This window comes from Annulohypoxylon maeteangense (genome assembly GCF_022496945.1).
Source record: "Annulohypoxylon maeteangense strain CBS 123835 unplaced genomic scaffold GGS22scaffold_22, whole genome shotgun sequence".
Lineage (NCBI taxonomy): Eukaryota > Fungi > Ascomycota > Sordariomycetes > Xylariales > Hypoxylaceae > Annulohypoxylon > Annulohypoxylon maeteangense.
Window position 1 is genome coordinate 165,472 of NW_025953269.1, and position 21,822 is coordinate 187,293.

Sequence of the window (21,822 nt, forward strand, 5' to 3'; positions counted from 1 at the left end):
GAAAAGGTTCTTATGTCAGATGCCATATTTTTTTTAGCCTTCAACGTTGAATCTACAGTGTCGTCCTTGGATTAAGTACAGTACACTTATTTTTGCTTTTGTAGAGTAAGACAGAAAGTGCGCTAGGCGTTTCGGAGTTCTGATAAACTTCAAACTTAATACGGCCTCTATGGAAGGATTCAGTTGTTCTCATTCAATCAATACTAAAAGGCAGCTACATTCTTGCAAGAATATCTTCAAGCAGATACACTGCTTCTGCGAAGAAATTGCCCCGCGCTTACCTCCAGCTAGCAGTAGCTAAAACGCGTCGAGCAACCTTCCGAAGAACCCCCGGCGCATTAATTATAGGTACCTGCAGGGCCTATGTTTTTATTTACTTCGATTACCTAACCAACTGGAATTTACGTATAGGAATCACCAAAACCACCGCGATACTTTCTTCAATTCATAATCATAATCCGACTTGATCATAATTCCTTTGACTTACTAGGAACCCTCCACCAATTGGCTTCTTAACAATACATACATTTGGCTAATTACATCGCTATTATTGCTTTAATTGCGACTTGGTTGCGAGGTGTCTACCGCCCCTCATTAATTCTCACTCATTGCCAGATGATAAAGTAATAGAAGGGGATTGAAAAAGAAGAAAAAGGCAGAAGAGGAAATAATATTGGGGTGCAGTCTGGGGATGAGATTAGAGTGCTAGGAGAAGTTATATATTCTAAAATTCGGGACCATGGCTGCTACTAGCCAACGTCGAGTCGCTAAGGAACCATTTCGAATCCATCGCGACGAAGCCGTGGGCGAAACGTCAGATGTTGAGGAATCCGCACAAAGGCGCACTCGACGAGCTGAAGATGACTACGAGAATCACGAAAATCACGATGACCATGACGAACACGAAGATCCATTAGAAGAGGCTGAAGAGGAAGAGCAAGAGAACCCTCTCATCGACGACGACGGCAGCGATACCGAATCTGATGATACCGATGATATCGATATGAGTGTCCAACATGACATGGACAAACTTCAAGCTACATTTCCCGATTTTAAGGATAAGTATCGCCTAATAAAGCGTATCGGCGAAGGAACCTTTTCTACCGTCTACAAGGCCGAAGATATCCAGTATCATCAGTACGAGAATAGTTGGGATTTAGACGCTGCGGATAATCAATGGCGACCTCCCCCTCTTAGAGGTGCTTCTCGTTCTCGATCTCGATCCGGCTCCCACTCTTCCCGTACCCACCAGAAGCCAAAATTCGTGGCAATCAAGAAGATCTATGTCACGTCTTCTCCCGCCCGTATTCTCAACGAACTCGAACTTCTCCATGACCTACGCGATTCCAATTCCGTATGTCCCCTTATTACAGCTTTCCGACACGCCGACCAAGTTCTCGCCGTCCTTCCATACTTCCGTCACCAAGACTTTCGAAAATACTATCCCCAAATGACTGTATATGATATGAGAGTGTATTTTCGCTCACTTTTCACTGCTCTTGCTGCCGTCCACGAGAAGGGGATCATCCATCGCGATATCAAACCTACCAATTTCCTCTACGACCCGGATAAGAAGCGGGGAGTCCTAGTGGATTTTGGTTTGGCAGAGCGAGAAGGACTAGAGACCAAACCGTGTCTCTGCCAAGAAGATCAAAAGATTAGGAAGCAGAGATTGCAACAGTCCGTTGCTTTTAACTCTGCCCAGGCAGGTCCCCAGCTAGGGTATCCTACAAATGATACACGACCCTCTCGTCGGGCAAACAGAGCTGGTACACGTGGATTCCGAGCTCCCGAGGTGTTGTTCAAGTGTACGGAACAGACGACCAAGATCGATATCTGGTCCGCGGGCGTCATCCTTTTAACTATCCTCTGTAGACGTTTTCCCTTCTTCAACAGCGCGGATGACATCGAGGCCATGATCGAAATCGCCACCATATTCGGCTCTAAGCGCATGAAGCACGCAGGCCAGCTTCATGGCTGTATGTTTGAAACTACTATTCCGACCATTGGTGAGAGAGGCTTTAGTTTTGAGAAGATCATGCTGTGGAGCACATGTCGGAGCGACGGTGGCAAGGACGGGAAGTCGAACACCCTAACCGAAGAAGAGAAGGGGGCTATCGAGTTCTTAACGAGATGTATGGAACTGGATTCAAACAGAAGAATCAGCGCAAAGGAGGCGTTGAGACACGAGTTTTTGCGAGTGGACGAGGAACCCGACGTAGAGCCTGAAACGGAGGACGACGTAATGATGTTATGATAGCTCTTTGGAGATGTGGTCGACCTTGACAGTGTTTCACGTCGCGCGATTAATGAACGCCCTCGACTTTCTAGCAACGCCACGATTTCGACGAACTTTCACCCCTGCGAACGATTACCATAGTCAACTATACGAAGTAGACACGAGCTATGCCTACCGCGATCTACCACCACCGAGTGGCAGTAACCACTTTGCCCCAATGCTACCTTGTACATAGCTAGGAATGGTATTTGGCATTTATGAACAGATCTCGAGGGTATACCGCTCATCTCAGATCACCATGTACCATACTCATTGCGGCAAGAGTCGTCAATCAAGCTCTCGTATAAGAAGAGCGAGCATCATCGGTGCTCATAAGTCTGGTTGGGCAATACCATCCAGCATCCGTACAGTATAGTATAATATACTATTAATTCGATATAAATCATGAAGTGTAAAATGTGCTTAATTACTATCGTCTCATATACTGAAAAGGGGCTCAGGTTTAACCACGTGTAAACCTCTTACTAGGCCACATAAGGTAGTAGGTTGTGCCCAATATGGTGTATGATTAGCACCTTTCAGCTTGTCATGTTAGGCGTTAAATTTATTGAAAATTTGAGGCTGTGAGGTTACCTAGCATATTTCCTTCATGTCATAACTGGGAGACGATGGAGAATGTCTTCATGAGCGATGTAACGTAAAATAGCTAGTGGTTACCTCATATGAAGAAGGTAATGTGGAACAATTACGCCTCGAGTACATAATGGATCTATAATCTATATTTTCCTCTTCAGATTCGGTGTCTACCTAGGTCTATTTTTTTTTTTTTTGAAAAAAAAGTCACAACTATGGAAGAAGGTATCGCCATCTATGAAGATGCTGTCCTTGATAGTCCTTGTAGTTATTGCAAACTCCTCGAATTTAACGATCTCCAGCAAGGCGGCGATGCTCGAGTATCGAAAGATGGGACTCCGTTTGTTTACTTTGGGGTTATTCAAGATACGATGAACAACATTCTTGGAGGAGGAATAATGCATCCACAATCGCCCGAACACGAAGAGAAGAGGGATTTTGCTAAAACGGAATTTCAACTTGGATATCACAGAAGCGATACCTTGCCAGATCTGCCTGAAATGGCTAAAACTGCCTCTCAGGGCTGTACGTTCTGTTATATGCTAAGGAAAGATATCTCATGTGTGTGGGATAAGAAAATTCGAAATTCGTTGATTTACAATCTTCCCGAGAACGAAAAGACCGATCGTGCAAAGCTCACCATCACAGATATTACGTATAAATTCAGTGGCGGTAGTCGAATAGCAAATGGGAAGGGTGGCGAGGAATTCGATATAAGGCCCTGGCTTGATATGTTAATGGTCTACTTCACTGTCAAGTTAGAAGGGGGGAAAGGAAACGACTTCTCGTTTCATTACAACTTCCATACCCAGAGTTCTGGTAAGCTTGAAGAAGCCCTCTAAAACAGAAGCCAATGCTGAAGAGAAGTAGATCCATCTGCAATATGGCTTAATCTCTGGCGTCGACCAATTCCTCTGGGGGGCTTTTCGGCAGCCCGCCTTGAAAGGTTGAACGAACTTGTCCACCGGACTCTCATCGAGTTCCCCTCTTCGACAGAGGATACGTACTTACCAACACGTCTGATCGATGTCGGGACGAAGACAACTGAACATCTAAAATTAATTATCACAAAAGAATATCAACCTTTGTTGGAGGTTGAGGATCATGAATCTCTAAGATACGTGGCTCTAAGCTATTGTTGGGGTTCAGGGGATAGTGCAAAGGAGCAGCTGAAAACAACCAAGGATTCCCTTGAGGATCACCTCCAAGGAATCAAGCCGGAGACATTACCCAAGACTATAGCAGATGCTGTTATGATTTGCCGGGAGATCGGGGTTCGATATATCTGGGTAGATGCTCTATGCATCATCCAAGGCGACGAAGAAGACTGGACGAGGGAATCATTCAAGATGTCTCAAGTTTATGCCAAAAGCTTTCTTACGCTCTGCGTTCTCCGAGGTGACTCCTGTTCGAGTGGGTTCTTAGGGAAACGGGTTTCCCAAGCAACACTACGCATCAGCTTCCGTTCTACGCTCGATACCTCGATCTCCGGTAGTTTGTACCTAAGCATGTCTCAACCACCAACGGACAATCTCAAAGAACACAATCAGCTTTTCGGCAGGCCCACGGCTCACACAGATCGAGTCGCGGAAGTAGAGTTTCGGGATTCTACCTGGAATTCTCGAGGATGGACCTTGCAGGAAGCCCTCCTTTCACCCCGCAAGATCTACTTCGGCAACCTCATGATGTACGCGACCTGCGGAAAGTTCTGCGAGTCGGAGGACGGAACGCGGTTCATGAATTGGACTCAGTCTAGGGCGTTCCCGTTGCCGACGGAAGAGAAATCAACCGTGCTCTGGTCTTCGCCATGGTACAGTGTGCTTTCAGAGTACTTTACCCGGAGCTTGTCGTATAACCAGGACAAGCTACCCGCTATTTCCGCGTTAGCGAGGACCTTTTCGCATATGTACCCAGGCCAGAGGTATCTAGCTGGACTATGGGATTCCGATATCGAAAGCGGGCTTCTTTGGACTCCCAACGTAATAGAAGATGCTCATATTTACTTACAGAAGCGTAAAGATGAGTATATTGCGCCTACGTGGAGTTGGGCATCCAACCCGAAAATGACTCGTTGGGTCTGGGGCGTTGGACAGTCAGACCACTTCTTTATTAAAGAGTTTGAGCTTCGAGAGTCGGAGATTATCACGCAAGAGATGAACCCCTATGGAAGGGTATATGGTGGACATCTACTACTCCACGCAAAGACATCTCGGGTGCCACTCGGCGATGATGACAAACCGAATGTTTTGAGGGTGGAACGTGGCGATAGTTCCGAATACACATGGTTGGGTATCATTTTCCCCTACGGTCTCCGGTCGAAAGACGGTGAATATATTGCGTATTTACAGTTTGATTGGGACATGAACGGATACAAGAATACCGATAGATATCCTGATGGACCGATAGATCGTCTTTCGATGGTGTTACTTTCAAGTTGCGGTCTTAATCGTGTAAATATGAATTCTCGCAAATATCTCAAAGACCCGGAGATAATGCTTGGACTTTTAGTTATGGAAGCAGATGACGGGGGAGGATTTGAGAAGGTCGGACTTTTCTATTCTGAAAATAAGGGCCTAGGAGGGAGGAAGTTTTGGGAGGACATCGAACGGCAGGAAATCAAGCTCGTATAGGTAACGGGTTAAATATCAATAAAACGAGGTTTGTGTACCTAGGTAGGTATTGTTGGAACATGATATTAAACTAGGTGGCCGTCCCCAAACCTTTTGCTAGTCACGTCAACGCCGAAACTCCTATTGCGAGCCCATAATTAGGTATATACGAGTGTCGCGATCAGGTTACCTTTTATAGCCCATAGTCCTCCAGAGCGATGAATGCATTTGATTCCCTCTAATCTGATCCATTTCCGCCACCTTTCTTACATCCAGAGACACAGCTTTCCACTACCAGTTCCGCCAGCCTATAACATCCAGAGTTAGTACCAAGCATCCATGCAATTTTAAGATCAAAAAGGAATAGTGAGCAGTCTTGAAATATACGTACCAGCCAATTCAACGTAGGATGGAATTCCGCAACAGCAGGCACGGCGGTAATACCCTCACCATCCAGCTGTCCCAGCTGCTTCCCCTCGCTATCATAAATATCCACGAACCGGTTCATGTTCGCGATGGCAAACTTCTCTACGCCGTCCGCTGGTTTGGTCTGCCATTGCGGCTTGAGAATCGTCACCCAGCGGCCAGTTTGATTGTTATGTGGGATCGAATGCGTCGGCGTCATCTGTTTATCGGACAGATCGTGGCCAGGCTTCCATTTCATAGAATCTGACATGTCGTACACCTTGACCGTGTCGTCATAGGACGATGTTGCTAAGTATCCACCACGACTCCAGGAAGCATGCGAGACCGATAATCGTGATTGGTGCTCGCCAAGCAACGATGGGTGGCGAAGTTCACCTTTTCCCTTGATCATTCTCAGATCCCATATCTTCAAAGTCCGGTCGAGGGATGCCGTTGCTATGAGATGGGGTAGTAACGGGTTTAGGGAAAAGCCACCGATCTTATTGTCGGACAAACTCCACATATCTGCCTTCTCCTTCGAGCGTCTGTCTAACCTTCCTATATACCCATCTAACGTCGAAAAAAGGATGACATCTTTGGTTTCGGGTGATACATCGATACACGAAATGCCCACGTCTACGGAGTCGTCTTCGGGTTCCCATAATTGCCTGCTGACCTGGGACTGCAGATCTAGACAACGTATTGAGGAGTCATAGGAGCTGGTAAGCACCGAATTCGGATCGAACATGGGTATTTTTATGGACGAGATGGTCCTACTATGCACTTCGAAGGCACCAACTTGGGGAAGAGGGATCTTCACATTCTCGTCCTCGTCATCTTCGTCTGGCTGGGCAGGCGTCTCTTGTGACGCATCGAAAAATCCTAATGTACCCTTCTTGTCACCTGCCAAGATGATTGGTTTATCCTGAATAGGATGAAATGTGAGAGCATAGACACGTTCAGGGGTAATCTTGATATCTGCGTATGGTTAGTGCTACGATCTTACAATGGTACAATGGATGCGGCTATAATCCGTTTACTAGCTTACCGTTAGGTACCCAGCCATCGTACAGCTTGAGGTCGCTCATCTCCTTTCTTAAGTCCTTTAACTTGCTATCCGAGGTATCCTTGATATCATCTTCCGTGAAGGTCCGAACACCGGGTCGAGCGCCCTGGACAAATGAAGCCAACGCTCCGGTGCTTGACCATCTCTGCCCTTCGACTTGAAGGTTTGTGAGTTGCAAGTCGCCACTTGTGCGAATGCGCTTGGGCTCGGGTGGCTTCAACTCGGCGGGGATATCCTTTAGTTCGAGACCATCTCCGTTGGTATCCGAACCTGCTCCCGCCAATCTCGCGCTTTGACGGGTAGGCATCACTCTTGTGCGAGGAGCTGGTTCGGCAGCTTTCCTCTTCTTGGAAGCAGAAGCCGCCCTCGGGGGTGGAGCTGCGGCCCTGCGCATTTTGGCTGCGACTTCGGCCGAGTCCTTTAACAGCTTGGCATTGTTCACCACGTTTGCTCTCCTCCGTGCCTCGAACGTGCTTAGTTCGGGGGCCATCGTGGATGATTCAGGCCCAATGAGCCTAGGGACTAAAAGTGGCAAAGCTCGCTGGCTAGGGTTTGATGTTGTTGGTCAAAATTGCAGAGAACAGGTCTAAGGAAGGAGTGTGAAAGAGAGTGAATGTGACGTGGAGTCCAGTTCTTTTCTTACTTTAGTTAGTCGCTGAACTAGGGACTTGAAGTGAGTTTCTAAGGTAAATTTCAACCGGTGATACGGTGGAAAGTATTGAATTTCAATGCTTAAGTGTGATATCCGAAGACTGACGCTGTATTACAGTCACGTAGATATTAATCGTGGCGGCGATAGAAGAATGAATGACGAAAATCACTTAAGAATTTAAGACGCGTTAACGCGATCGCGTAACTTTGATTACATAACCGAACAATGGCCGGGATTTCAGGTTACGTAATTTCATTATATAAGCAAGAGAACTACGTCATCGCCATTGGCGAATAAAAACCCAGCCCCTTTCCACTGTACTTCCAACACTACCAACATTATTCAATCTACATACATATACCAAGTCAACATCCCATAAAGACTACACAATATTTGTTTTCTATCCTATGTAACATTGAATTCAGCCTGAGTCATTCACTAGCTACTTTTTAACTGTACAATAGCTAACTTGCGGTCTATTCTTCACACTTGTAAAAGTCGACTTTGTTTTGTTGGGAGTATCTCGAATATCCCTTAAATCCGCTTGAATCACATGAATAGCATTGCCTCCTAAACTCTGCCTGACGTTGGAAAGCGTGTATACTAACTTACTCCCTTGACTGACTAGAACAGGAGGCCCTCAAATGGTCGTGAAATCATAGGCCATGAAGAAAAAGAAGGCTTATTACCTATCTGAAATCACCAATTGTACTTGCTACTGTGTACCTATTAGGTAGGTAGGTACTAGGTAGGCTACTGGATAAGTCAATTTACTCACCGCCAACGTCACACAATCTCAGCATAAGTCTCATAACTTGGCCGACTTAACTATGGAGATCTTAGGCAAGTCTGATGATTTATAACCCCTTTCATTCCCTCTTATTCTATTTTTCTTGTCTCTAAAGCCTTACTCTTGAGCTATAGAATCTTCGCAACTGTGCTACTCGCTAACATCATGGAACAGCAACCTCCTCTAGTTCCTCAGATTCGGTTGCCTGATGGATGGAATTTTAAGTCTCTTGGTTCACCGAACACGGCGTCTCGAGATACTCGAAGTTCCTCTTGCAAAACTTGTGGTTGGAATGGCGATCCTCTAGAGCTCCTTAGGCCACGTCGCCTCCTTCATGCCATCAGCTCGAGGGATCTCTCTAGGAATTGCATCCGCTGCCAGATTCTAGCACTTGTCATCAAGGCCCTAAAAGTCCATAAGACGGGACTGCTTCGATCTCCCAATAGAGTTTCTTTCTGCGGCAGAAATTATATTAGGGTCGACGATGAATTCTCTTCGGCATATGAAGAGGTGTTCTTGTTTATTTCAGCAGATTCCCACGGACCTGAAATTCCTCGTGGGATACCAAGGGGCCGACCAGAACACATCGATACCTCATCAGATGCCTCATTTTTCTGGGCACAAGAACAAATCCAAGCTCATCAATATTGCTGTCAACCTGTCAACGCTAGTTCATTTGTTCCGACGCGTCTCATTCGTGTCAACCCGAGAGGTCTCGGCAAAGATGTTGTTCTCGATGACTGTGTTCCTAAAGGCACTCGATACGCAGCCATTAGCTATTTGTGGGGCAAGAAAACGCAACCATGTTCAACGACACCTTCGACACTAAGCGACCATAAGAAACGTATAAAATGGTCCACATTGCCAAAGACTACTCAAGATGCCATAGAATATACACGTCGGTTGGGTATCGAATATATATGGGTCGATTGCCTTTGTATGATACAAAATGACCGGGCAGACTGGGAACGGGAGTCGGGACGGATGTCCGATATCTACAAAAACGCATATGTAACCCTGACGGCTGTTTGGGGCGACGATTGCGATTCTGGGCTTTTCTCAAAGTCCGAACGGTTCAGGTCGACTCCATTAGCAAGTTTACGCTTTAATGATGAGGACTTCTCCCTTTCCATGCGACGATTTCATGAACCGATTTCTATCCGGGGCCGGCATTCTAATCCTGGGCTTCCCAATCCAACCCCGTTATTCGATCGGGCCTGGACTTACCAGGAACGATTGATATCGCCTAGAGTTTTATATTTCACGAAAAAGGAATTGGTTTTTGAATGCTTCTGCGATACCGCTTGTCAGTGCTGTCTTACGCAACATCGACTCTTGGACTATGATGACGCGGAATGTCCCAAGAGGGTCTTTTATAAGGTTATTAATCCTACGAAGAAACTCACGAGTTCGAGTGCACAAACCAACGCTGTCGCCGTCCGAGCCCGGGAGTCTGGTAAAACGCCTACTAAAATTTATGGTAACGAAATAGCTCTAAAACCAAACCCTTATGACCCTCGAGAGGCGTGGGCGAACATGGTTTCGGAGTATAGCCTGCTAAATTTGACTAACCTGGATGATAAACTCCCTGCCATCGCAGCCATGGCTAGACAATTCCAGACAGTCCGCCCTGGGGAGCGTTATCTTGCTGGTTTGTGGTCGGGTTCTTTGTACCGAGATTTACTATGGCAGACGTCAAGCCAGGATACCCAGAGATTAACAACGGCACCGACGTGGTCTTGGGCTTCTATATCTAAGATGCCTATCGCATATCCTGCAATTTCAATCGATCAATTAACCCCTTCTGTCAGAGTTGTAGAAGCAATTTGCCGCTACGTCGATAATAACCCATATGGGGTTTTCAAGACTAGCTCTCTAATACTACGAGGCCGATTAATTTCGTGCTGGGTCCGTCAAAAATCTGGACACAATTTCGAGTTGACGCACTTGCGTTCTGGACTGAAAATCGAATCATTGGTGTCTATAGATTGTACCGATGTGTCGTTTGGTAAGGTTCCGCGAAAAGTCCACTTGCTTGAAATCGCGAAGGGACTCGGCGAACAATCAACGAACCGCCACTTTTTGATTCTAGACCGGGAGAGTAGGTCGCGTCAGATATTTTCTAGAGTGGGTGTTTTGCATTTTTCTCCGAGTAAAGGAAATCACAAACAGAACAAGGAATCCATGAACATGGTATTGAATGGATTTAGCTCAACGGAGACGGTTACCTTAATATGAGGATATTCGGAGGATCCATCATATCTTTAGGGCTGGCGGGGCGTAGTTAATAGGGGGTGCTTGGGGTACTTAAAAGTTAATAGGGGCCTGTATATATTGCATTTTAGTGGGGTATGCCCCCCTCTTATCGATAAAAATAATGTGTACCAATACCAAAATTTCTAAACTCAGCTAAGAAAACATTTATCGATCGAATTTGTACCATCTCACCACGTCGCTATCGTTCGAAAAAAACAGCAAACCAAGAATGCCGTCGACATCCCTACCGTTCCTGTACCATACGAGGACAATCCTCCGTACCAACCCTCGAAAGGCCGTAACCTTCGCCCGCGCCCTACATGCTACCAACCGACAATGCGTCAAAGGAAGCGATGACATCCCCTTCGTTTTCAACTCCGAGGAAGAGGAAATCCTCTCAACCCCCCCGCCTAAGCCGCCTCGTCGCGCAACCATCACCCCCTACGAGCGCCAGATTTTCGAGCGCATCTTCGCCGACATAAAAGCCCGCGGCCTCAAACCTAGCTACTATAAGGAAACGCCGTCCGACCGCTCGACCATGCTTATCATGCAACAAGCCGCCCAAGACGCAGGCCAATCCCGTCCCGCGACCGTCGCAGCCCCGGGCCTCCTCGCAGGCGCCGCTAAAGACCGCCAGAAGGCGCTTCTCCGATTCCCGGCCGAGTTGCGCGCCGCGGCTAGTCGGGCCCTCGATACGATTCACGCTACGGCGCCTCCTGGCGAGGAGGACTCGTTCACGGTTGACGAGGGTAGGAAGAAGGCTACGGCTGATGAGGGCTGGAAGACTCCGGCCCATACTATTAATCGTACTCTGGAGCTGGAGGCGAAACGCCGTCCTGAGCGCGTTCGTGTGGAGGGGTTGATTTTTAATGCGCGGACTGATTTTGAGCTTTGGGATGTTTTGGAGAAGGAGGTTTTTACTATGCCGGCTAGGCTTGGGATTGGTAGGAAGGTTAAAGTGGATGAGGAGGTAGAGGAGGTGGTGGAGGTGGTGGAGGAAGGGGAGGATGTTGCGGTTGATGAAGTGGCGAGCGAGTCCGAAGAAGCTATTGATACTCCCGAAAGTAGCGAAGTCCTCGAAAGCGCACTAGAGGATAACCTGGCAAAGGCAGAGGATGCGCTGGAAGCGACAGAAGATACATTGGAAGAGACAGAAGATGCGGCTGCCGATCCGATCACTAACAACAACATCCCACCAGAAGAGTTAAGTCTCTATATCTATGGTCCGCTTTACCCGGCCTACCTTCTCCTTGCCCTCCGCCGTCTGGATACCGCCTTCAGCGTGCCCTCTCCACTGGTATTTTCACTCCTTCCACGGATCAAGGAGCTCGGACTAGAGTCATATATCCTCGGCGTATCAACACCATTCTACAACGATCTCCTAGAAATTCACTGGAATCATCACGGGGACTTGGTTGGAATTCTAAATCTTCTAGAGGAGATGCGCTATTGCGGTCTATACTTCGATGAGCAGACTGCGTCTATCTTGAACCAAGTCGATGCCGCGGCGACTGGATTGGCTACGAAGGTGACTTCCGGTTCCTTTACGAGGGCTCTGATGACTATGCCTGATTATGAGCGGTCTGTTCGGGATCGCCTTAGGCATTGGCATCGCATTGTGGACTTGTCGATTAAGGAGAAGGAAAATGATATCGGATATTAAGTCTATGGTCGTTTATGGGCTGTTGATCTGTATCGTAGCTGATAAATAGTAACCCCGCTCATAACGTTAGGGTTTGTATGAATGTATTATTGTATGCTTTACCCCTGTTTTGGTTGCTGAGTGTTGCCCGCGAGTTCTTTGTTACTGACCTAAATATCCACTATCTACAGGTGAGTTATGCCCTACCTTCACTATAGTTGGGGTACATTGGGGAGGTCGGTTATCCCCGGCAGCGGTTGAAGAGAACTGAACCCCTCCATTGATATCGCAAACAATTCATACCGTAACTTTTCAACATCAACTCATTCCGTCTCACCCAGATGGATTTTGATGAGACCTACGACGTTGTAATCATCGGTGGTGGTAACGCCGGGTTCTCTGCGGCCACCACCGCAGCACAGTTCGGTGCCCGGGTCTGTCTAGTCGAGAAAGCTCCGTTCGAAGATGCGGGCGGGAATACGTTCTACACGGCTGCTGCTTTCAGATGCTGCTTCGACGGTTTACCGGACTTGCTGCCTCATATATATGGGGATGATGGCACGAAAGGCCTGCCAGGGGATTTAGTCAAAAGGATTGATATGTCGCCCTATACGAAGGATGATTTTCATAGAGTGAGCTGTGATAGTGATTTTTATTAGGTATGATGAGACAGGGCTAATTGTTAGGAAGGATATCCTTCGTATTACTAAAGGTAGGGCGGACCCGACGCTGGCTGGGTTACTGGTGGATAACTCAAGGGAAGCGGTGCAGTGGTTGATGGATAATGGCGCTCGCTTCGTTCTTTCGTTCAACCGGCAATCGTACTTGATCGATGGGAAGTATAAGTTTTGGGGTGGTATGGTGTTGACTATGGCTGGTGAGATACCTATTTGAACTTTGACTTGCTTCAGAGGTTTTTCTTATGCTTACCAGTGTCGATTTAGGTCAGGGAAAGGAGTTATTCCAATTTCATCTAAATACTGCGAAAAAGTACGGTGTAATGATTCACTTCAGCTCTCCGGCAATCGATTTGGTTGCTGACCCCACGACAAACGAGGTAACCGGCGTGAAAGTATTTAGTGAAGGAAAAATGAGACTTATTGGTGCTAGGGGCGGAGTTGTATTGGCGAGTGGTGGCTTTCAAGCCTCCCCAGCGTTACGCGCTCAATATCTGGGCCCTAATTGGGATCTAGCTCATGTTCGTGGATCAAAATACAACACGGGGGACGGTCACGCCATGGCGAAGAAACTCGGTGCGAAGCTGGATGGCAATTATTCGGGTTGTCATTCAGTTGCCTGGGACGCCAACTCGCCTCTTGCGTCCGGAGATCGAGTAATGACAAACAGATACACCAAGTCAGGCTACCCATTAGGCATTATGGTGAATATCAACGGGGATAGATTCGTCGACGAGGGATTCGATTTACGCAACTTCACCTACGCCATTTTTGGGAAGGAAATCCTCAAACAACCTCAGGGCATCGCATTCCAAATCTGGGACGCGGAGGGGAGCAAACTTCTACGGCAGGAGGAATATGCCGACGATGTCACCGCAAATATAAAAGGCGAAACAATTGGAGAGCTTGCGGATATGCTCAAGTGTGAGGGGCTTAGGGATGGTAGACGATTCCTGGAGACCATTAATCAGTTCAATGATGCATGTAAAAGCTTCCAGTTGGAACATCCCGAGAAGGAGTTCGACCCGAGTCAAAAAGATGGCATGTCGACGCAAGGAATACGGAGGTCATTGCCCATAGGCAAGACGAACTGGGCCATGCCTATCGAACACGGCCCCTTTCAGGCTGTCGAAGTAACTTGTGGAATCACATTTACGTTTGGTGGGCTGGCAGTTACGTCTAAGGCGGAGGTTGTGAGCGAGTTTACCGGGAGTAAGATTGAAGGTCTCTGGTGCGCGGGCGAGTTGCTGGGTGGTTTATTCTGGGATAATTATCCGGGAGGTAGTGGATTGACGATGGGGACGGTGATGGGGCGGATTGCGGGGAAGGAGGTTGCGAAGAGGGCGAGAATTCGTAATGATAGTTAGGAGTGACGATGAATCAACTTATGGTCATGCTTCTATAGGAATTTGCTGCTGGATGAATTGCTTGACTGTCATAAGATACATAGGGGCAGTTTTTGATTGGGGTGTTACGACGTATACCGGACTTAATATCGACGAAAAGCCTCCATAGTGGATTTCCAGTTATGGAGTTCTCAGTGTAAAACTGATCTTACTGGTGACTACCCGTGCCACGTCCTATCGCGATAACTGCCTGTCTGCGGCACAATGACCCCAATATTCATCACCATACGGCATCTACGACCTATCCTTACATTTCCGTGTCAACTTACCTACTAAGTATACAACACGAAAATGTCTGAGGCGCATCTGGAAATATACAACCCGACTTACAACAATGAAGAGAATAATTTCCCACTATTCCCACTACTCCCCACAGAACTTCGTCTGCTAGTATGGCGACTGTCACTACACCGTCACCGCATCATAAGGATCAAGATACCAACCCGACCATGGCATTCCCAGCCCGATACGCAAGAGGAATTCATCGCCGCCATGCACAACGAATTCCCCGTCGTCCCGGGACATCAGGTCTTAAGCAAACTCCTCCGAGTGAATAGAGAGTCAAGAGAAGTCGCGCTTCAGTTCTACAGAGTGCACATGCACTGCAACCTAAAAATCGGTGAAACCGTCAAAGATGGAACGCTGATGTACAACCCGGACTTCGACATAATCCACGTCACATCCGAAGTAGGCACGAACCGGTTCGCCAACCTAATCCACCACCTCAAGACCATCGATCCCGAAGGCGTCGGCATCAGGAGGTTAGCACTCGGTGCAAACGACGTGGACTGGATATGCTGGCGAACCGATATCGCGACGATGGCCACGCCCGTCCGTGAAACGTTCGTGCAGACACTAACGCAACTTGAAAGCGTGTGGTTCGTGCTCACTGGACGCGCGGGACGCATGTGGGACCCGACGGGCACGGGCACCGCAAGCATGATCGGTAAAGTCGAGTTCCACCGCTCCGCGCCCATCATGTCGAAGATCCCGTCCTTCGATCTCCTCCAGCGCGACCCTCGCCCTATCGCGGACGACTTGCGCGTCGTCTATGCTGGCTCCCAGGACTGTCGCAATATGCTTGTTCTCTGGAGACATATCCTCGATCGCTGCGGCATTGTGCAACCGCCGTTATCGCGATATAGCTTCGTGGTCGGGGTCACAAGGGGCTCGTCGAATAAGGTGCGGGATCGCGCGCATGCGGAGAAGTGGTTATGTGAGGAGGATGAAGCTTGGTCGGAGGCGCTAAAGGAGGTTGAGGAGAGACATATTTCGCCTGGGTCGCTGATACGCGAGCGCCTGGAGAGGATTAAGGCGGATTATAATTTGGAGAGGGCGTCGTCGCCGAAGAATGCGGTTGGGTTTTGGATTTTTCCGGCGGCGGCTGTGGGGACTGATGTGGATGATGATGGAAAGTTTGTGAGGTGGGATCCGGTTTTGGATATGTCGGGGCATTGGCCTGCTCTTGGGCTTTCGTACTTGCCGTAGTTGTGTTTGGCTTCTTGCTGTAACTACCTAGTTGAGGTTATTAGGTCCTGGAATACGCCGGTATAAATACAGTGCGAAATGTTGATATTTTACATGGAGATAATAGTGTGCACTGTACGGAGTCCAAGACCGCGCCGATTCAAAGAACGAGAAAACTTTTTCCTTTCGTGGCGATTACATCATTCCGAGCTGGACCCGGGAACTCCCCTGTATTCGGCTTTTGGAAGGCTTGATCCGCTGTTATCGAATTACTTGCAGTTGCACATGATGGCATCCACTTGTCGGCCCTTCTAAAGAATTTCGCGCAGATAAGATTCTTGCAGCTGTCGTGGGTTGTTGGATCGTGACTACAGCAGCTCTGCGCTATCGGCTTCGAGGAGTCAGCTTCCTTGTTCAAAGGTTTAAGGCTTGGATATCCAATTTGACTTTGAGATATCGATTCTTTTTAGTATTACCCGAGTGCGCATACGCATATCTTAGATCTACCCTGCCTCAAGACTACCAGGATGTCGCAAGATCATCAGATAAGCGAGAATGAGGTGACGGTAGTTGGGAAGAAAACGGAAAAGGTAATTGGACAGGCCGATGTTTCTGAACCGCGGGGTCGCAATTTGATGCAAAGCCTCCGAGGGATTATATCCGAATTTATCGAAGCCAGCCCGGTCGAAGAACGAGGAGTCTTGCCGGTAGCGTTGGAAGACCGTACCGCTACCAACTACTTTAGTTACTTTTGGATATGGGCTAGTATGAATATAAACCTCCTGCCGTAAGTTGATCACTCATATTCCATTGGTTAGGAGACGATGAGATGAAGGTATGCTAATATTCCGATTAGCATCACATTCGGCATGTTGGGTCCGGGTTTTGGCCTGAGTTTAAGGGATTGTGCTCTGGTTATCATATTCTTTTGCCTCTTAACCGCTGCCATACCAGCATATCTCGGTACTTTGGGTCCAAAGACTGGCCTACGGCAGATGATCCAGGCTCGTTATTCCTTTGGTAGATATCTCGTCTCCGTACCGGTCATCTTGAACCTAGCCACCCTTACAGGCTTCTGTGTCGTTATCTGCGTCATCGGAGGCCAATGTCTATCTGCCGTTGCTGGTGGTTCTCTTACCCCAGCGGTTGGGATAGTCATCATGGGTGTGCTGGCTCTTCTCATCTCCTTTTGCGGTTATGATGTGCTACACCAATATGAGCGTTTCGCCTGGATCCCGGCTTTGATAGCCATCATCATCGCTACGGGGTGCGGAGGCTCTGATCTTGCTAAGCAAGCACCAACAGAACCTGCAACAGCTGGTGGTGTCCTAAGCTTTGGTATGATCATGGCTTCTTACATGATCCCATACGCGTGCCTCGCTTCGGATTTCACGACATACCTAAACCCCAAGTTCTCATCGTGAGTCATCTCATCTCATCTTCGTGCAACCTCTGACTAACCGAATCCAAGTTTGAGGTTGTTCTTGTATGGTTTTACAGGTCTTGTGATCCCATCGATGTTGCTGATGATTTTGGGTTCTGCTATCGCAGGGGCTATAAGTAGTAACCCCGAGTGGCAGGAAGGTTACGACGCAACACAAGTCGGTGGAGTCTTAGCCGCAATGCTCTCGCGCGCTGGCGGCTTCGGCAAGTTTGTCGTTGTGGTACTCTCGTTGACCTTACTCGGAAACTTCGCTGCGACGATGTATTCGATCACACTGAATTTCCAGATTTTAATCCCACAGCTGGTCGTGATACCACGCTATATGTTCTCGGTTGTGGTCGCTGCGATTGTCATACCGGTCAGCATTAAGGCGGCAGAAGAATTCTTCTCTAGTCTCGAGAACTTCGTGTCTCTGATCGGTTACTGGTCTGCCGCGTTCGTATCGGTGCTCATCGTCGAACATAACGTGTTTAGGAATGGCCGATACGATACGTACGATCAGGATAGTTGGAACGTGGCATCTCGATTGCCGTGGGGAGTCGCAGCTCTGGCAGCAAGTGCGCTTAGCTTTGCGCTGGTTATCCCCAGCATGTCGCAGGTGTGGTTTCAGGGCCCAATCGCTAAAAAGTCCGGGGACATTGGATTTGAAATGGCGTTCGTCGTAACCGCGGTTCTATATATCCCTCTTCGGTTATTGGAGAAGAAATTTAGCGGACGGTAGATAGACTTGACTAAATGATTGGATACTGCAAATAGGTACATAGGTACCTAGGTATAGATAAAACATAAGAATAAAGTCATATACACAATAAGGTCATATGGAATGTCTTGAAGCTCGACAGTTTCATCAATTAGCGACATGAGCACTGAAAATGAAGAGCAAATCGGTGAAAAATCAGCCCACAGACCTAATTTTGATCCATTCGGGCTTCTGTAAGTACCCGTCAAGCCACTGCAGAACCCCCGAAGAGCCCGAAAAAGCAATGTTCTAGGCAGATGTAATTTTATTGAGCCTGCTGCCTGACACGAATTTTCAACTTTTGTTACAAAAGAATCAGTAATTGAGGTCGACAAGTCACTCAAACATAGCTCCACGACACATTAGAGCTAGGCATGCGAAGCCTTATCGATGTACCCTTTCGGAGTCGTTTGTGGCACGCCTAGAAGAACTGATGTAATATCATAGAGCTTTTCATATACTGTCTAAACATTCTAAATAAGAACAGAGTTGTCTTATTTTATACACGCTCCGTACGAAGCCGAAGCCAACGACTCGGTCGAGTTTTTAACAGCCTTTCCAAGCGCACTGGTTCCGCACTTCAACCCCAAGACGAAAGATCCAGCCATGACGTTAGCCATAAAAGGGCCAGTGTGAGTGTGGTCGTTAGGATAGTTAGCAGTGACGGTGGTAGGACCGAGGTTCTTCATGACCTGAACTGCGTATTGCTTGTGAGGTACGTGATAGACGTTAGGGCTTGCGAGGTCGATAGCCGCTTGCCTGTGGGATTATTAGTACAATAGTTCACAGATATAACCCTTTGAAAGAGGTTTAACACTCACTTCGCGTAGGTATCGAATCGAGAAACGTCGTCGACACATGTACCGCTTTCGCAGATGTTATTCGGAGTCGGCGAGTTTAGGATAACCTTAGCCCCCTTTCCGAGGAAAAGGTTGGCCGCGTTCTTGTAGTACGCGGGATATGTCAGAACCGTCTCCGCGACGCCGTTATACGTCGTCTGGCAAGTCTGGGCTCCGTCTCCGGGACAGTCGGTACGTCCATTGTCGGTGCTTAAGCTGCCGCCGTCGTTGTGGCCGAATTCGATAACGACCCAATCGCCTGGCTTGACTATGTCGGCGACCGCTTGGAAGCGTCCTTCACGGGTATATGACCTTGCGCTTCTTCCACCGATGGCGGCGTTGCGGACGACGTAGTCTGAGCCGAAGCTGTATTTGAGGTACTCGCCCCAACCCTCGGTCGGTTTACCCGATGCTCCTCCGCCTCCCTTTGCCATGGTCGAGTCACCGCATAGATGAATCGTGGTAGCGGCAGAGGCTGGTGCGGCTGCGGCGGCTGCAGCCAGTATCCACCAGAGACTTCGGAATCCCATGATTGAAGGTTTAGCGAGATGCTTCTAAAACGATAGACGGTCAAGGGAGGCTTCGCGGTGTGCAGGATGGTCCTGGTAACTGGATCGACATAACGCGGCTATGGCTTTTATATAACGTCGTAAGAGCTATCCACCGGGACCACTGATTATGCATGGTTACCCAGGAGGTAAACATTCGATTCCCCTGGATCATAGATCTAGATCACGACCCGCATCGTGATGCTACCGTTACTCGCAATCCCGGGTTAACGGTTGTTGCATCTGGAATAATTTTAGTATTTTTCATCGCTAATTCTTCCGCATCCTACCAAACTCCGCATCTTAGTTCGCGAGAAGATGTTTGGAGAAACAGAGTTGAGAGGGGCTCAAGTCGACAAGACAATTTGCCGGGAGTTCAGCCTCCGTAAATTCAGGGCCAGTTTCCTAAACGGGGTGTCTAGCTACTTCGACTTCATCCTTCTCCAAATGTATGTCTTGGATGAATATTTTGTTGGGTTTCATTGGTGGCATTCACTTGTTCGATTGCCGCCAATGGTGGTGGATACGATGAGGTAAGTAGGAGCGGCGCCAAGATCTATAACTTGGAAGTTAAGAAGATCACGAAGGTCACGCGAGCTACTTATGAGATGATGTTATTAATGCGTGTAGCAATCTCTACTATATAACCATTCCCTTAAAGCTATCATTTATAGATGGTATTGTTGTGATCGTGTTCAAAGCAAATAGCTGCTCCTGCTTAATATGACCACTATGCATCGTATGACAGTGACGCCAAGGTCGTTTATTCCTCGTTAGATTAGATCTTCGACAATCCGCTCTGATGTAAGACATCGCCATGTAACTTCAGACGATATAAGCTTCTGTCACAATCTATTCTATACGACAGCCATATGAATCTGCATCCCGTGCTGACTCTCCCACTCGACCGGAACACCCGGCGCAACGAAGAAGATAAAACCCTCCTTTAGCTGATGGTATCTTTCTTCGGCATACATCACCCCAGACCCCGAAGTCACGATCATGACGCCCGGTCCTTCGCTTGGGATGAGCTGTTCACCCTCTCCCGCACCCAGATCTGTCTTGAGCATGTCGAATTCGCTTATCGGCGGCCTGTATACTACCGTCTTCCCCCTTTTACTTTTTTCCGACTTCTGGCTCGGGAGACAGACATCATCCTTACTGTGAGCCTTGAAAGTTAATGTGTCCGCGAAGGTGTCGGCGTTGTTACGATCACCTGGAGGACAGAAACCGGCGTTAAGTACATTATTGCTTCGAGCCATGCACTCGACGATATCACCGGCCAAATATGCATGGATACCGTCTGCAGGAATCCATACCGCGTCCCCGGGACCGAAAACTAAGAAGTTCATGCATAACAGGGCGACTAGACTGCCTGCATCTTCTGGGCCGTATTGGTCTTGAAGCCGAGGAAGAAGATCTAAGATGTAGGCGGTATCGCCTAATTGGTCTTCCGGGATCTCCGACAACTCCGTTTGAACCTTTTTAACCGTCTCAAGGTCAGATTTGAGTAAATTTCTAGTGACTTCCCGTAGTGTCTCATCCGTCCGTTCGTCCGGTTGCTCCGGATTGAACTGCTGGAGTGGTTGCAGTTTAAATAGGGGCGCTATCTGGTCTAGAGGTTTGAATCCAGCGAATAGCTCGAATTTGGATAACGCCACCGCAATCTCAGGTTTGTGATTAGGGTCCGTAAAACTTCCCGGGTCTTTCTCATGAAGTTTACTAGCGAGTTCCTTATTGGGATGTAGTTGTAAGGGAAGGGCTTTCGCAATTGACAAGATCTATACTGTCTTGTGAGTCTACGAACAACGTCACTTTCCGTCGTAGATGGATCTTACCTTGGGCAAGTAGGGCAATTGACTGTCGAGCCCCGCGATGACCCTTTCCCCCAAGAGTTGCTCCTTGTTACGCTGAAGAACGTCACTCAATAATTCGCCGGTATCTAATTTGCGGGCTGGGAAATCTGGATAATCCCCAAACCACATCTCCGAATAGAATTCATCGTCGTTGATACGGAAATCGATGCCGGGAGTTTGAGAGCATAGTTGTGCAGCTAGAGACTGGTTTCCCTTCTTTCCCCAGGGATAATTGTTGCACGTACCGGTCAACTGGAATACGCGTGGCTGCGACATCTTGATGGTTTGAATGAGTACTCTGGATTCAGTATCTCTATTGACTAGGTAACTTTCTATATAGCTTGAAGATTTAAACTTGAGAAGATAATTAATATAATCGCATTTTTGGTCAATAATATCTAGTTCCAGGTTGTTGCTTCTGTTTACATACCAAATTCGTTCTTGTGATGTTTATATGTCGTCATAGAAGATGCCTGTGTTACAGGTACATATGCCGAGCAGCTGCAGGGTTACGGGGCTTATTATGAGAGCCTGTGCCCTATATTGTACGTGTA

At 47.8% G+C, this 21,822-nt stretch overlaps 10 protein-coding genes across 10 annotated transcripts; 7 read left to right on the plus strand and 3 right to left on the minus strand.

Moving 5' to 3' along the window:
• The first annotated feature begins 553 nt into the window (after positions 1 to 553).
• GGS22DRAFT_173717 (kinase-like protein) lies at positions 554 to 2,684 on the plus strand. Its single transcript, XM_047962971.1, has one exon. The coding sequence runs from the start codon at positions 740 to 742 to the stop codon at positions 2,255 to 2,257; it is 1,518 nt and encodes a 505-aa protein (XP_047814726.1). The 5' UTR covers positions 554 to 739; the 3' UTR covers positions 2,258 to 2,684.
• A 403-nt stretch (positions 2,685 to 3,087) lies between these two features.
• GGS22DRAFT_192729 (HET-domain-containing protein) lies at positions 3,088 to 5,502 on the plus strand (the record flags this gene model as incomplete). The annotated part of the gene is made up of 2 exons (XM_047965303.1): positions 3,088 to 3,691; positions 3,743 to 5,502. 2 exons carry the CDS (start codon positions 3,088 to 3,090, stop codon positions 5,500 to 5,502), a joined length of 2,364 nt encoding a protein of 787 aa, XP_047814727.1.
• On the minus strand, positions 5,382 to 7,738 carry GGS22DRAFT_173719 (WD repeat-containing protein NCU09302/NCU11420). The gene is made up of 3 exons (XM_047962972.1): positions 6,935 to 7,738; positions 5,873 to 6,864; positions 5,382 to 5,789 (listed from the first exon to the last, which is right to left on the minus strand). Exons 1-3 carry the CDS (start codon positions 7,440 to 7,442, stop codon positions 5,748 to 5,750), a joined length of 1,542 nt encoding a protein of 513 aa, XP_047814728.1. The 5' UTR covers positions 7,443 to 7,738; the 3' UTR covers positions 5,382 to 5,747.
• Positions 7,739 to 8,559: 821 nt separating this feature from the next.
• GGS22DRAFT_197223 (heterokaryon incompatibility protein-domain-containing protein) lies at positions 8,560 to 10,645 on the plus strand (the record flags this gene model as incomplete). The annotated part of the gene is made up of 1 exon (XM_047965952.1): positions 8,560 to 10,645. The coding sequence occupies one exon, from the start codon at positions 8,560 to 8,562 to the stop codon at positions 10,630 to 10,632; it is 2,073 nt and encodes a 690-aa protein (XP_047814729.1). The 3' UTR covers positions 10,633 to 10,645.
• Positions 10,646 to 10,805: 160 nt separating this feature from the next.
• On the plus strand, positions 10,806 to 12,508 carry GGS22DRAFT_77821 (uncharacterized protein). The gene is made up of 2 exons (XM_047968073.1): positions 10,806 to 12,404; positions 12,484 to 12,508. Exon 1 carries the CDS (start codon positions 10,880 to 10,882, stop codon positions 12,311 to 12,313), a length of 1,434 nt encoding a protein of 477 aa, XP_047814730.1. The 5' UTR covers positions 10,806 to 10,879; the 3' UTR covers positions 12,314 to 12,404; positions 12,484 to 12,508.
• Positions 12,509 to 12,601: 93 nt separating this feature from the next.
• On the plus strand, positions 12,602 to 14,438 carry GGS22DRAFT_173723 (FAD/NAD(P)-binding domain-containing protein). The gene is made up of 3 exons (XM_047962973.1): positions 12,602 to 12,924; positions 12,983 to 13,169; positions 13,237 to 14,438. Exons 1-3 carry the CDS (start codon positions 12,634 to 12,636, stop codon positions 14,334 to 14,336), a joined length of 1,578 nt encoding a protein of 525 aa, XP_047814731.1. The 5' UTR covers positions 12,602 to 12,633; the 3' UTR covers positions 14,337 to 14,438.
• GGS22DRAFT_173724 (uncharacterized protein) lies at positions 14,418 to 16,044 on the plus strand. Its single transcript, XM_047962974.1, has one exon. The coding sequence runs from the start codon at positions 14,667 to 14,669 to the stop codon at positions 15,861 to 15,863; it is 1,197 nt and encodes a 398-aa protein (XP_047814732.1). The 5' UTR covers positions 14,418 to 14,666; the 3' UTR covers positions 15,864 to 16,044.
• On the plus strand, positions 16,042 to 18,099 carry GGS22DRAFT_173727 (permease for cytosine/purines, uracil, thiamine, allantoin-domain-containing protein). The gene is made up of 3 exons (XM_047962975.1): positions 16,042 to 16,629; positions 16,699 to 17,262; positions 17,314 to 18,099. Exons 1-3 carry the CDS (start codon positions 16,370 to 16,372, stop codon positions 18,005 to 18,007), a joined length of 1,518 nt encoding a protein of 505 aa, XP_047814733.1. The 5' UTR covers positions 16,042 to 16,369; the 3' UTR covers positions 18,008 to 18,099.
• A 272-nt stretch (positions 18,100 to 18,371) lies between these two features.
• GGS22DRAFT_77845 (carbohydrate esterase family 12 protein) lies at positions 18,372 to 19,562 on the minus strand. The gene is made up of 2 exons (XM_047968074.1): positions 18,847 to 19,562; positions 18,372 to 18,784 (listed from the first exon to the last, which is right to left on the minus strand). Exons 1-2 carry the CDS (start codon positions 19,392 to 19,394, stop codon positions 18,520 to 18,522), a joined length of 813 nt encoding a protein of 270 aa, XP_047814734.1. The 5' UTR covers positions 19,395 to 19,562; the 3' UTR covers positions 18,372 to 18,519.
• A 472-nt stretch (positions 19,563 to 20,034) lies between these two features.
• On the minus strand, positions 20,035 to 21,661 carry GGS22DRAFT_173732 (mannose-6-phosphate isomerase). The gene is made up of 2 exons (XM_047962976.1): positions 21,251 to 21,661; positions 20,035 to 21,193 (listed from the first exon to the last, which is right to left on the minus strand). The coding sequence occupies exons 1-2, from the start codon at positions 21,542 to 21,544 to the stop codon at positions 20,270 to 20,272; spliced, it is 1,218 nt and encodes a 405-aa protein (XP_047814735.1). The 5' UTR covers positions 21,545 to 21,661; the 3' UTR covers positions 20,035 to 20,269.
• Between the last annotated feature and the right edge of the window lie 161 nt (positions 21,662 to 21,822).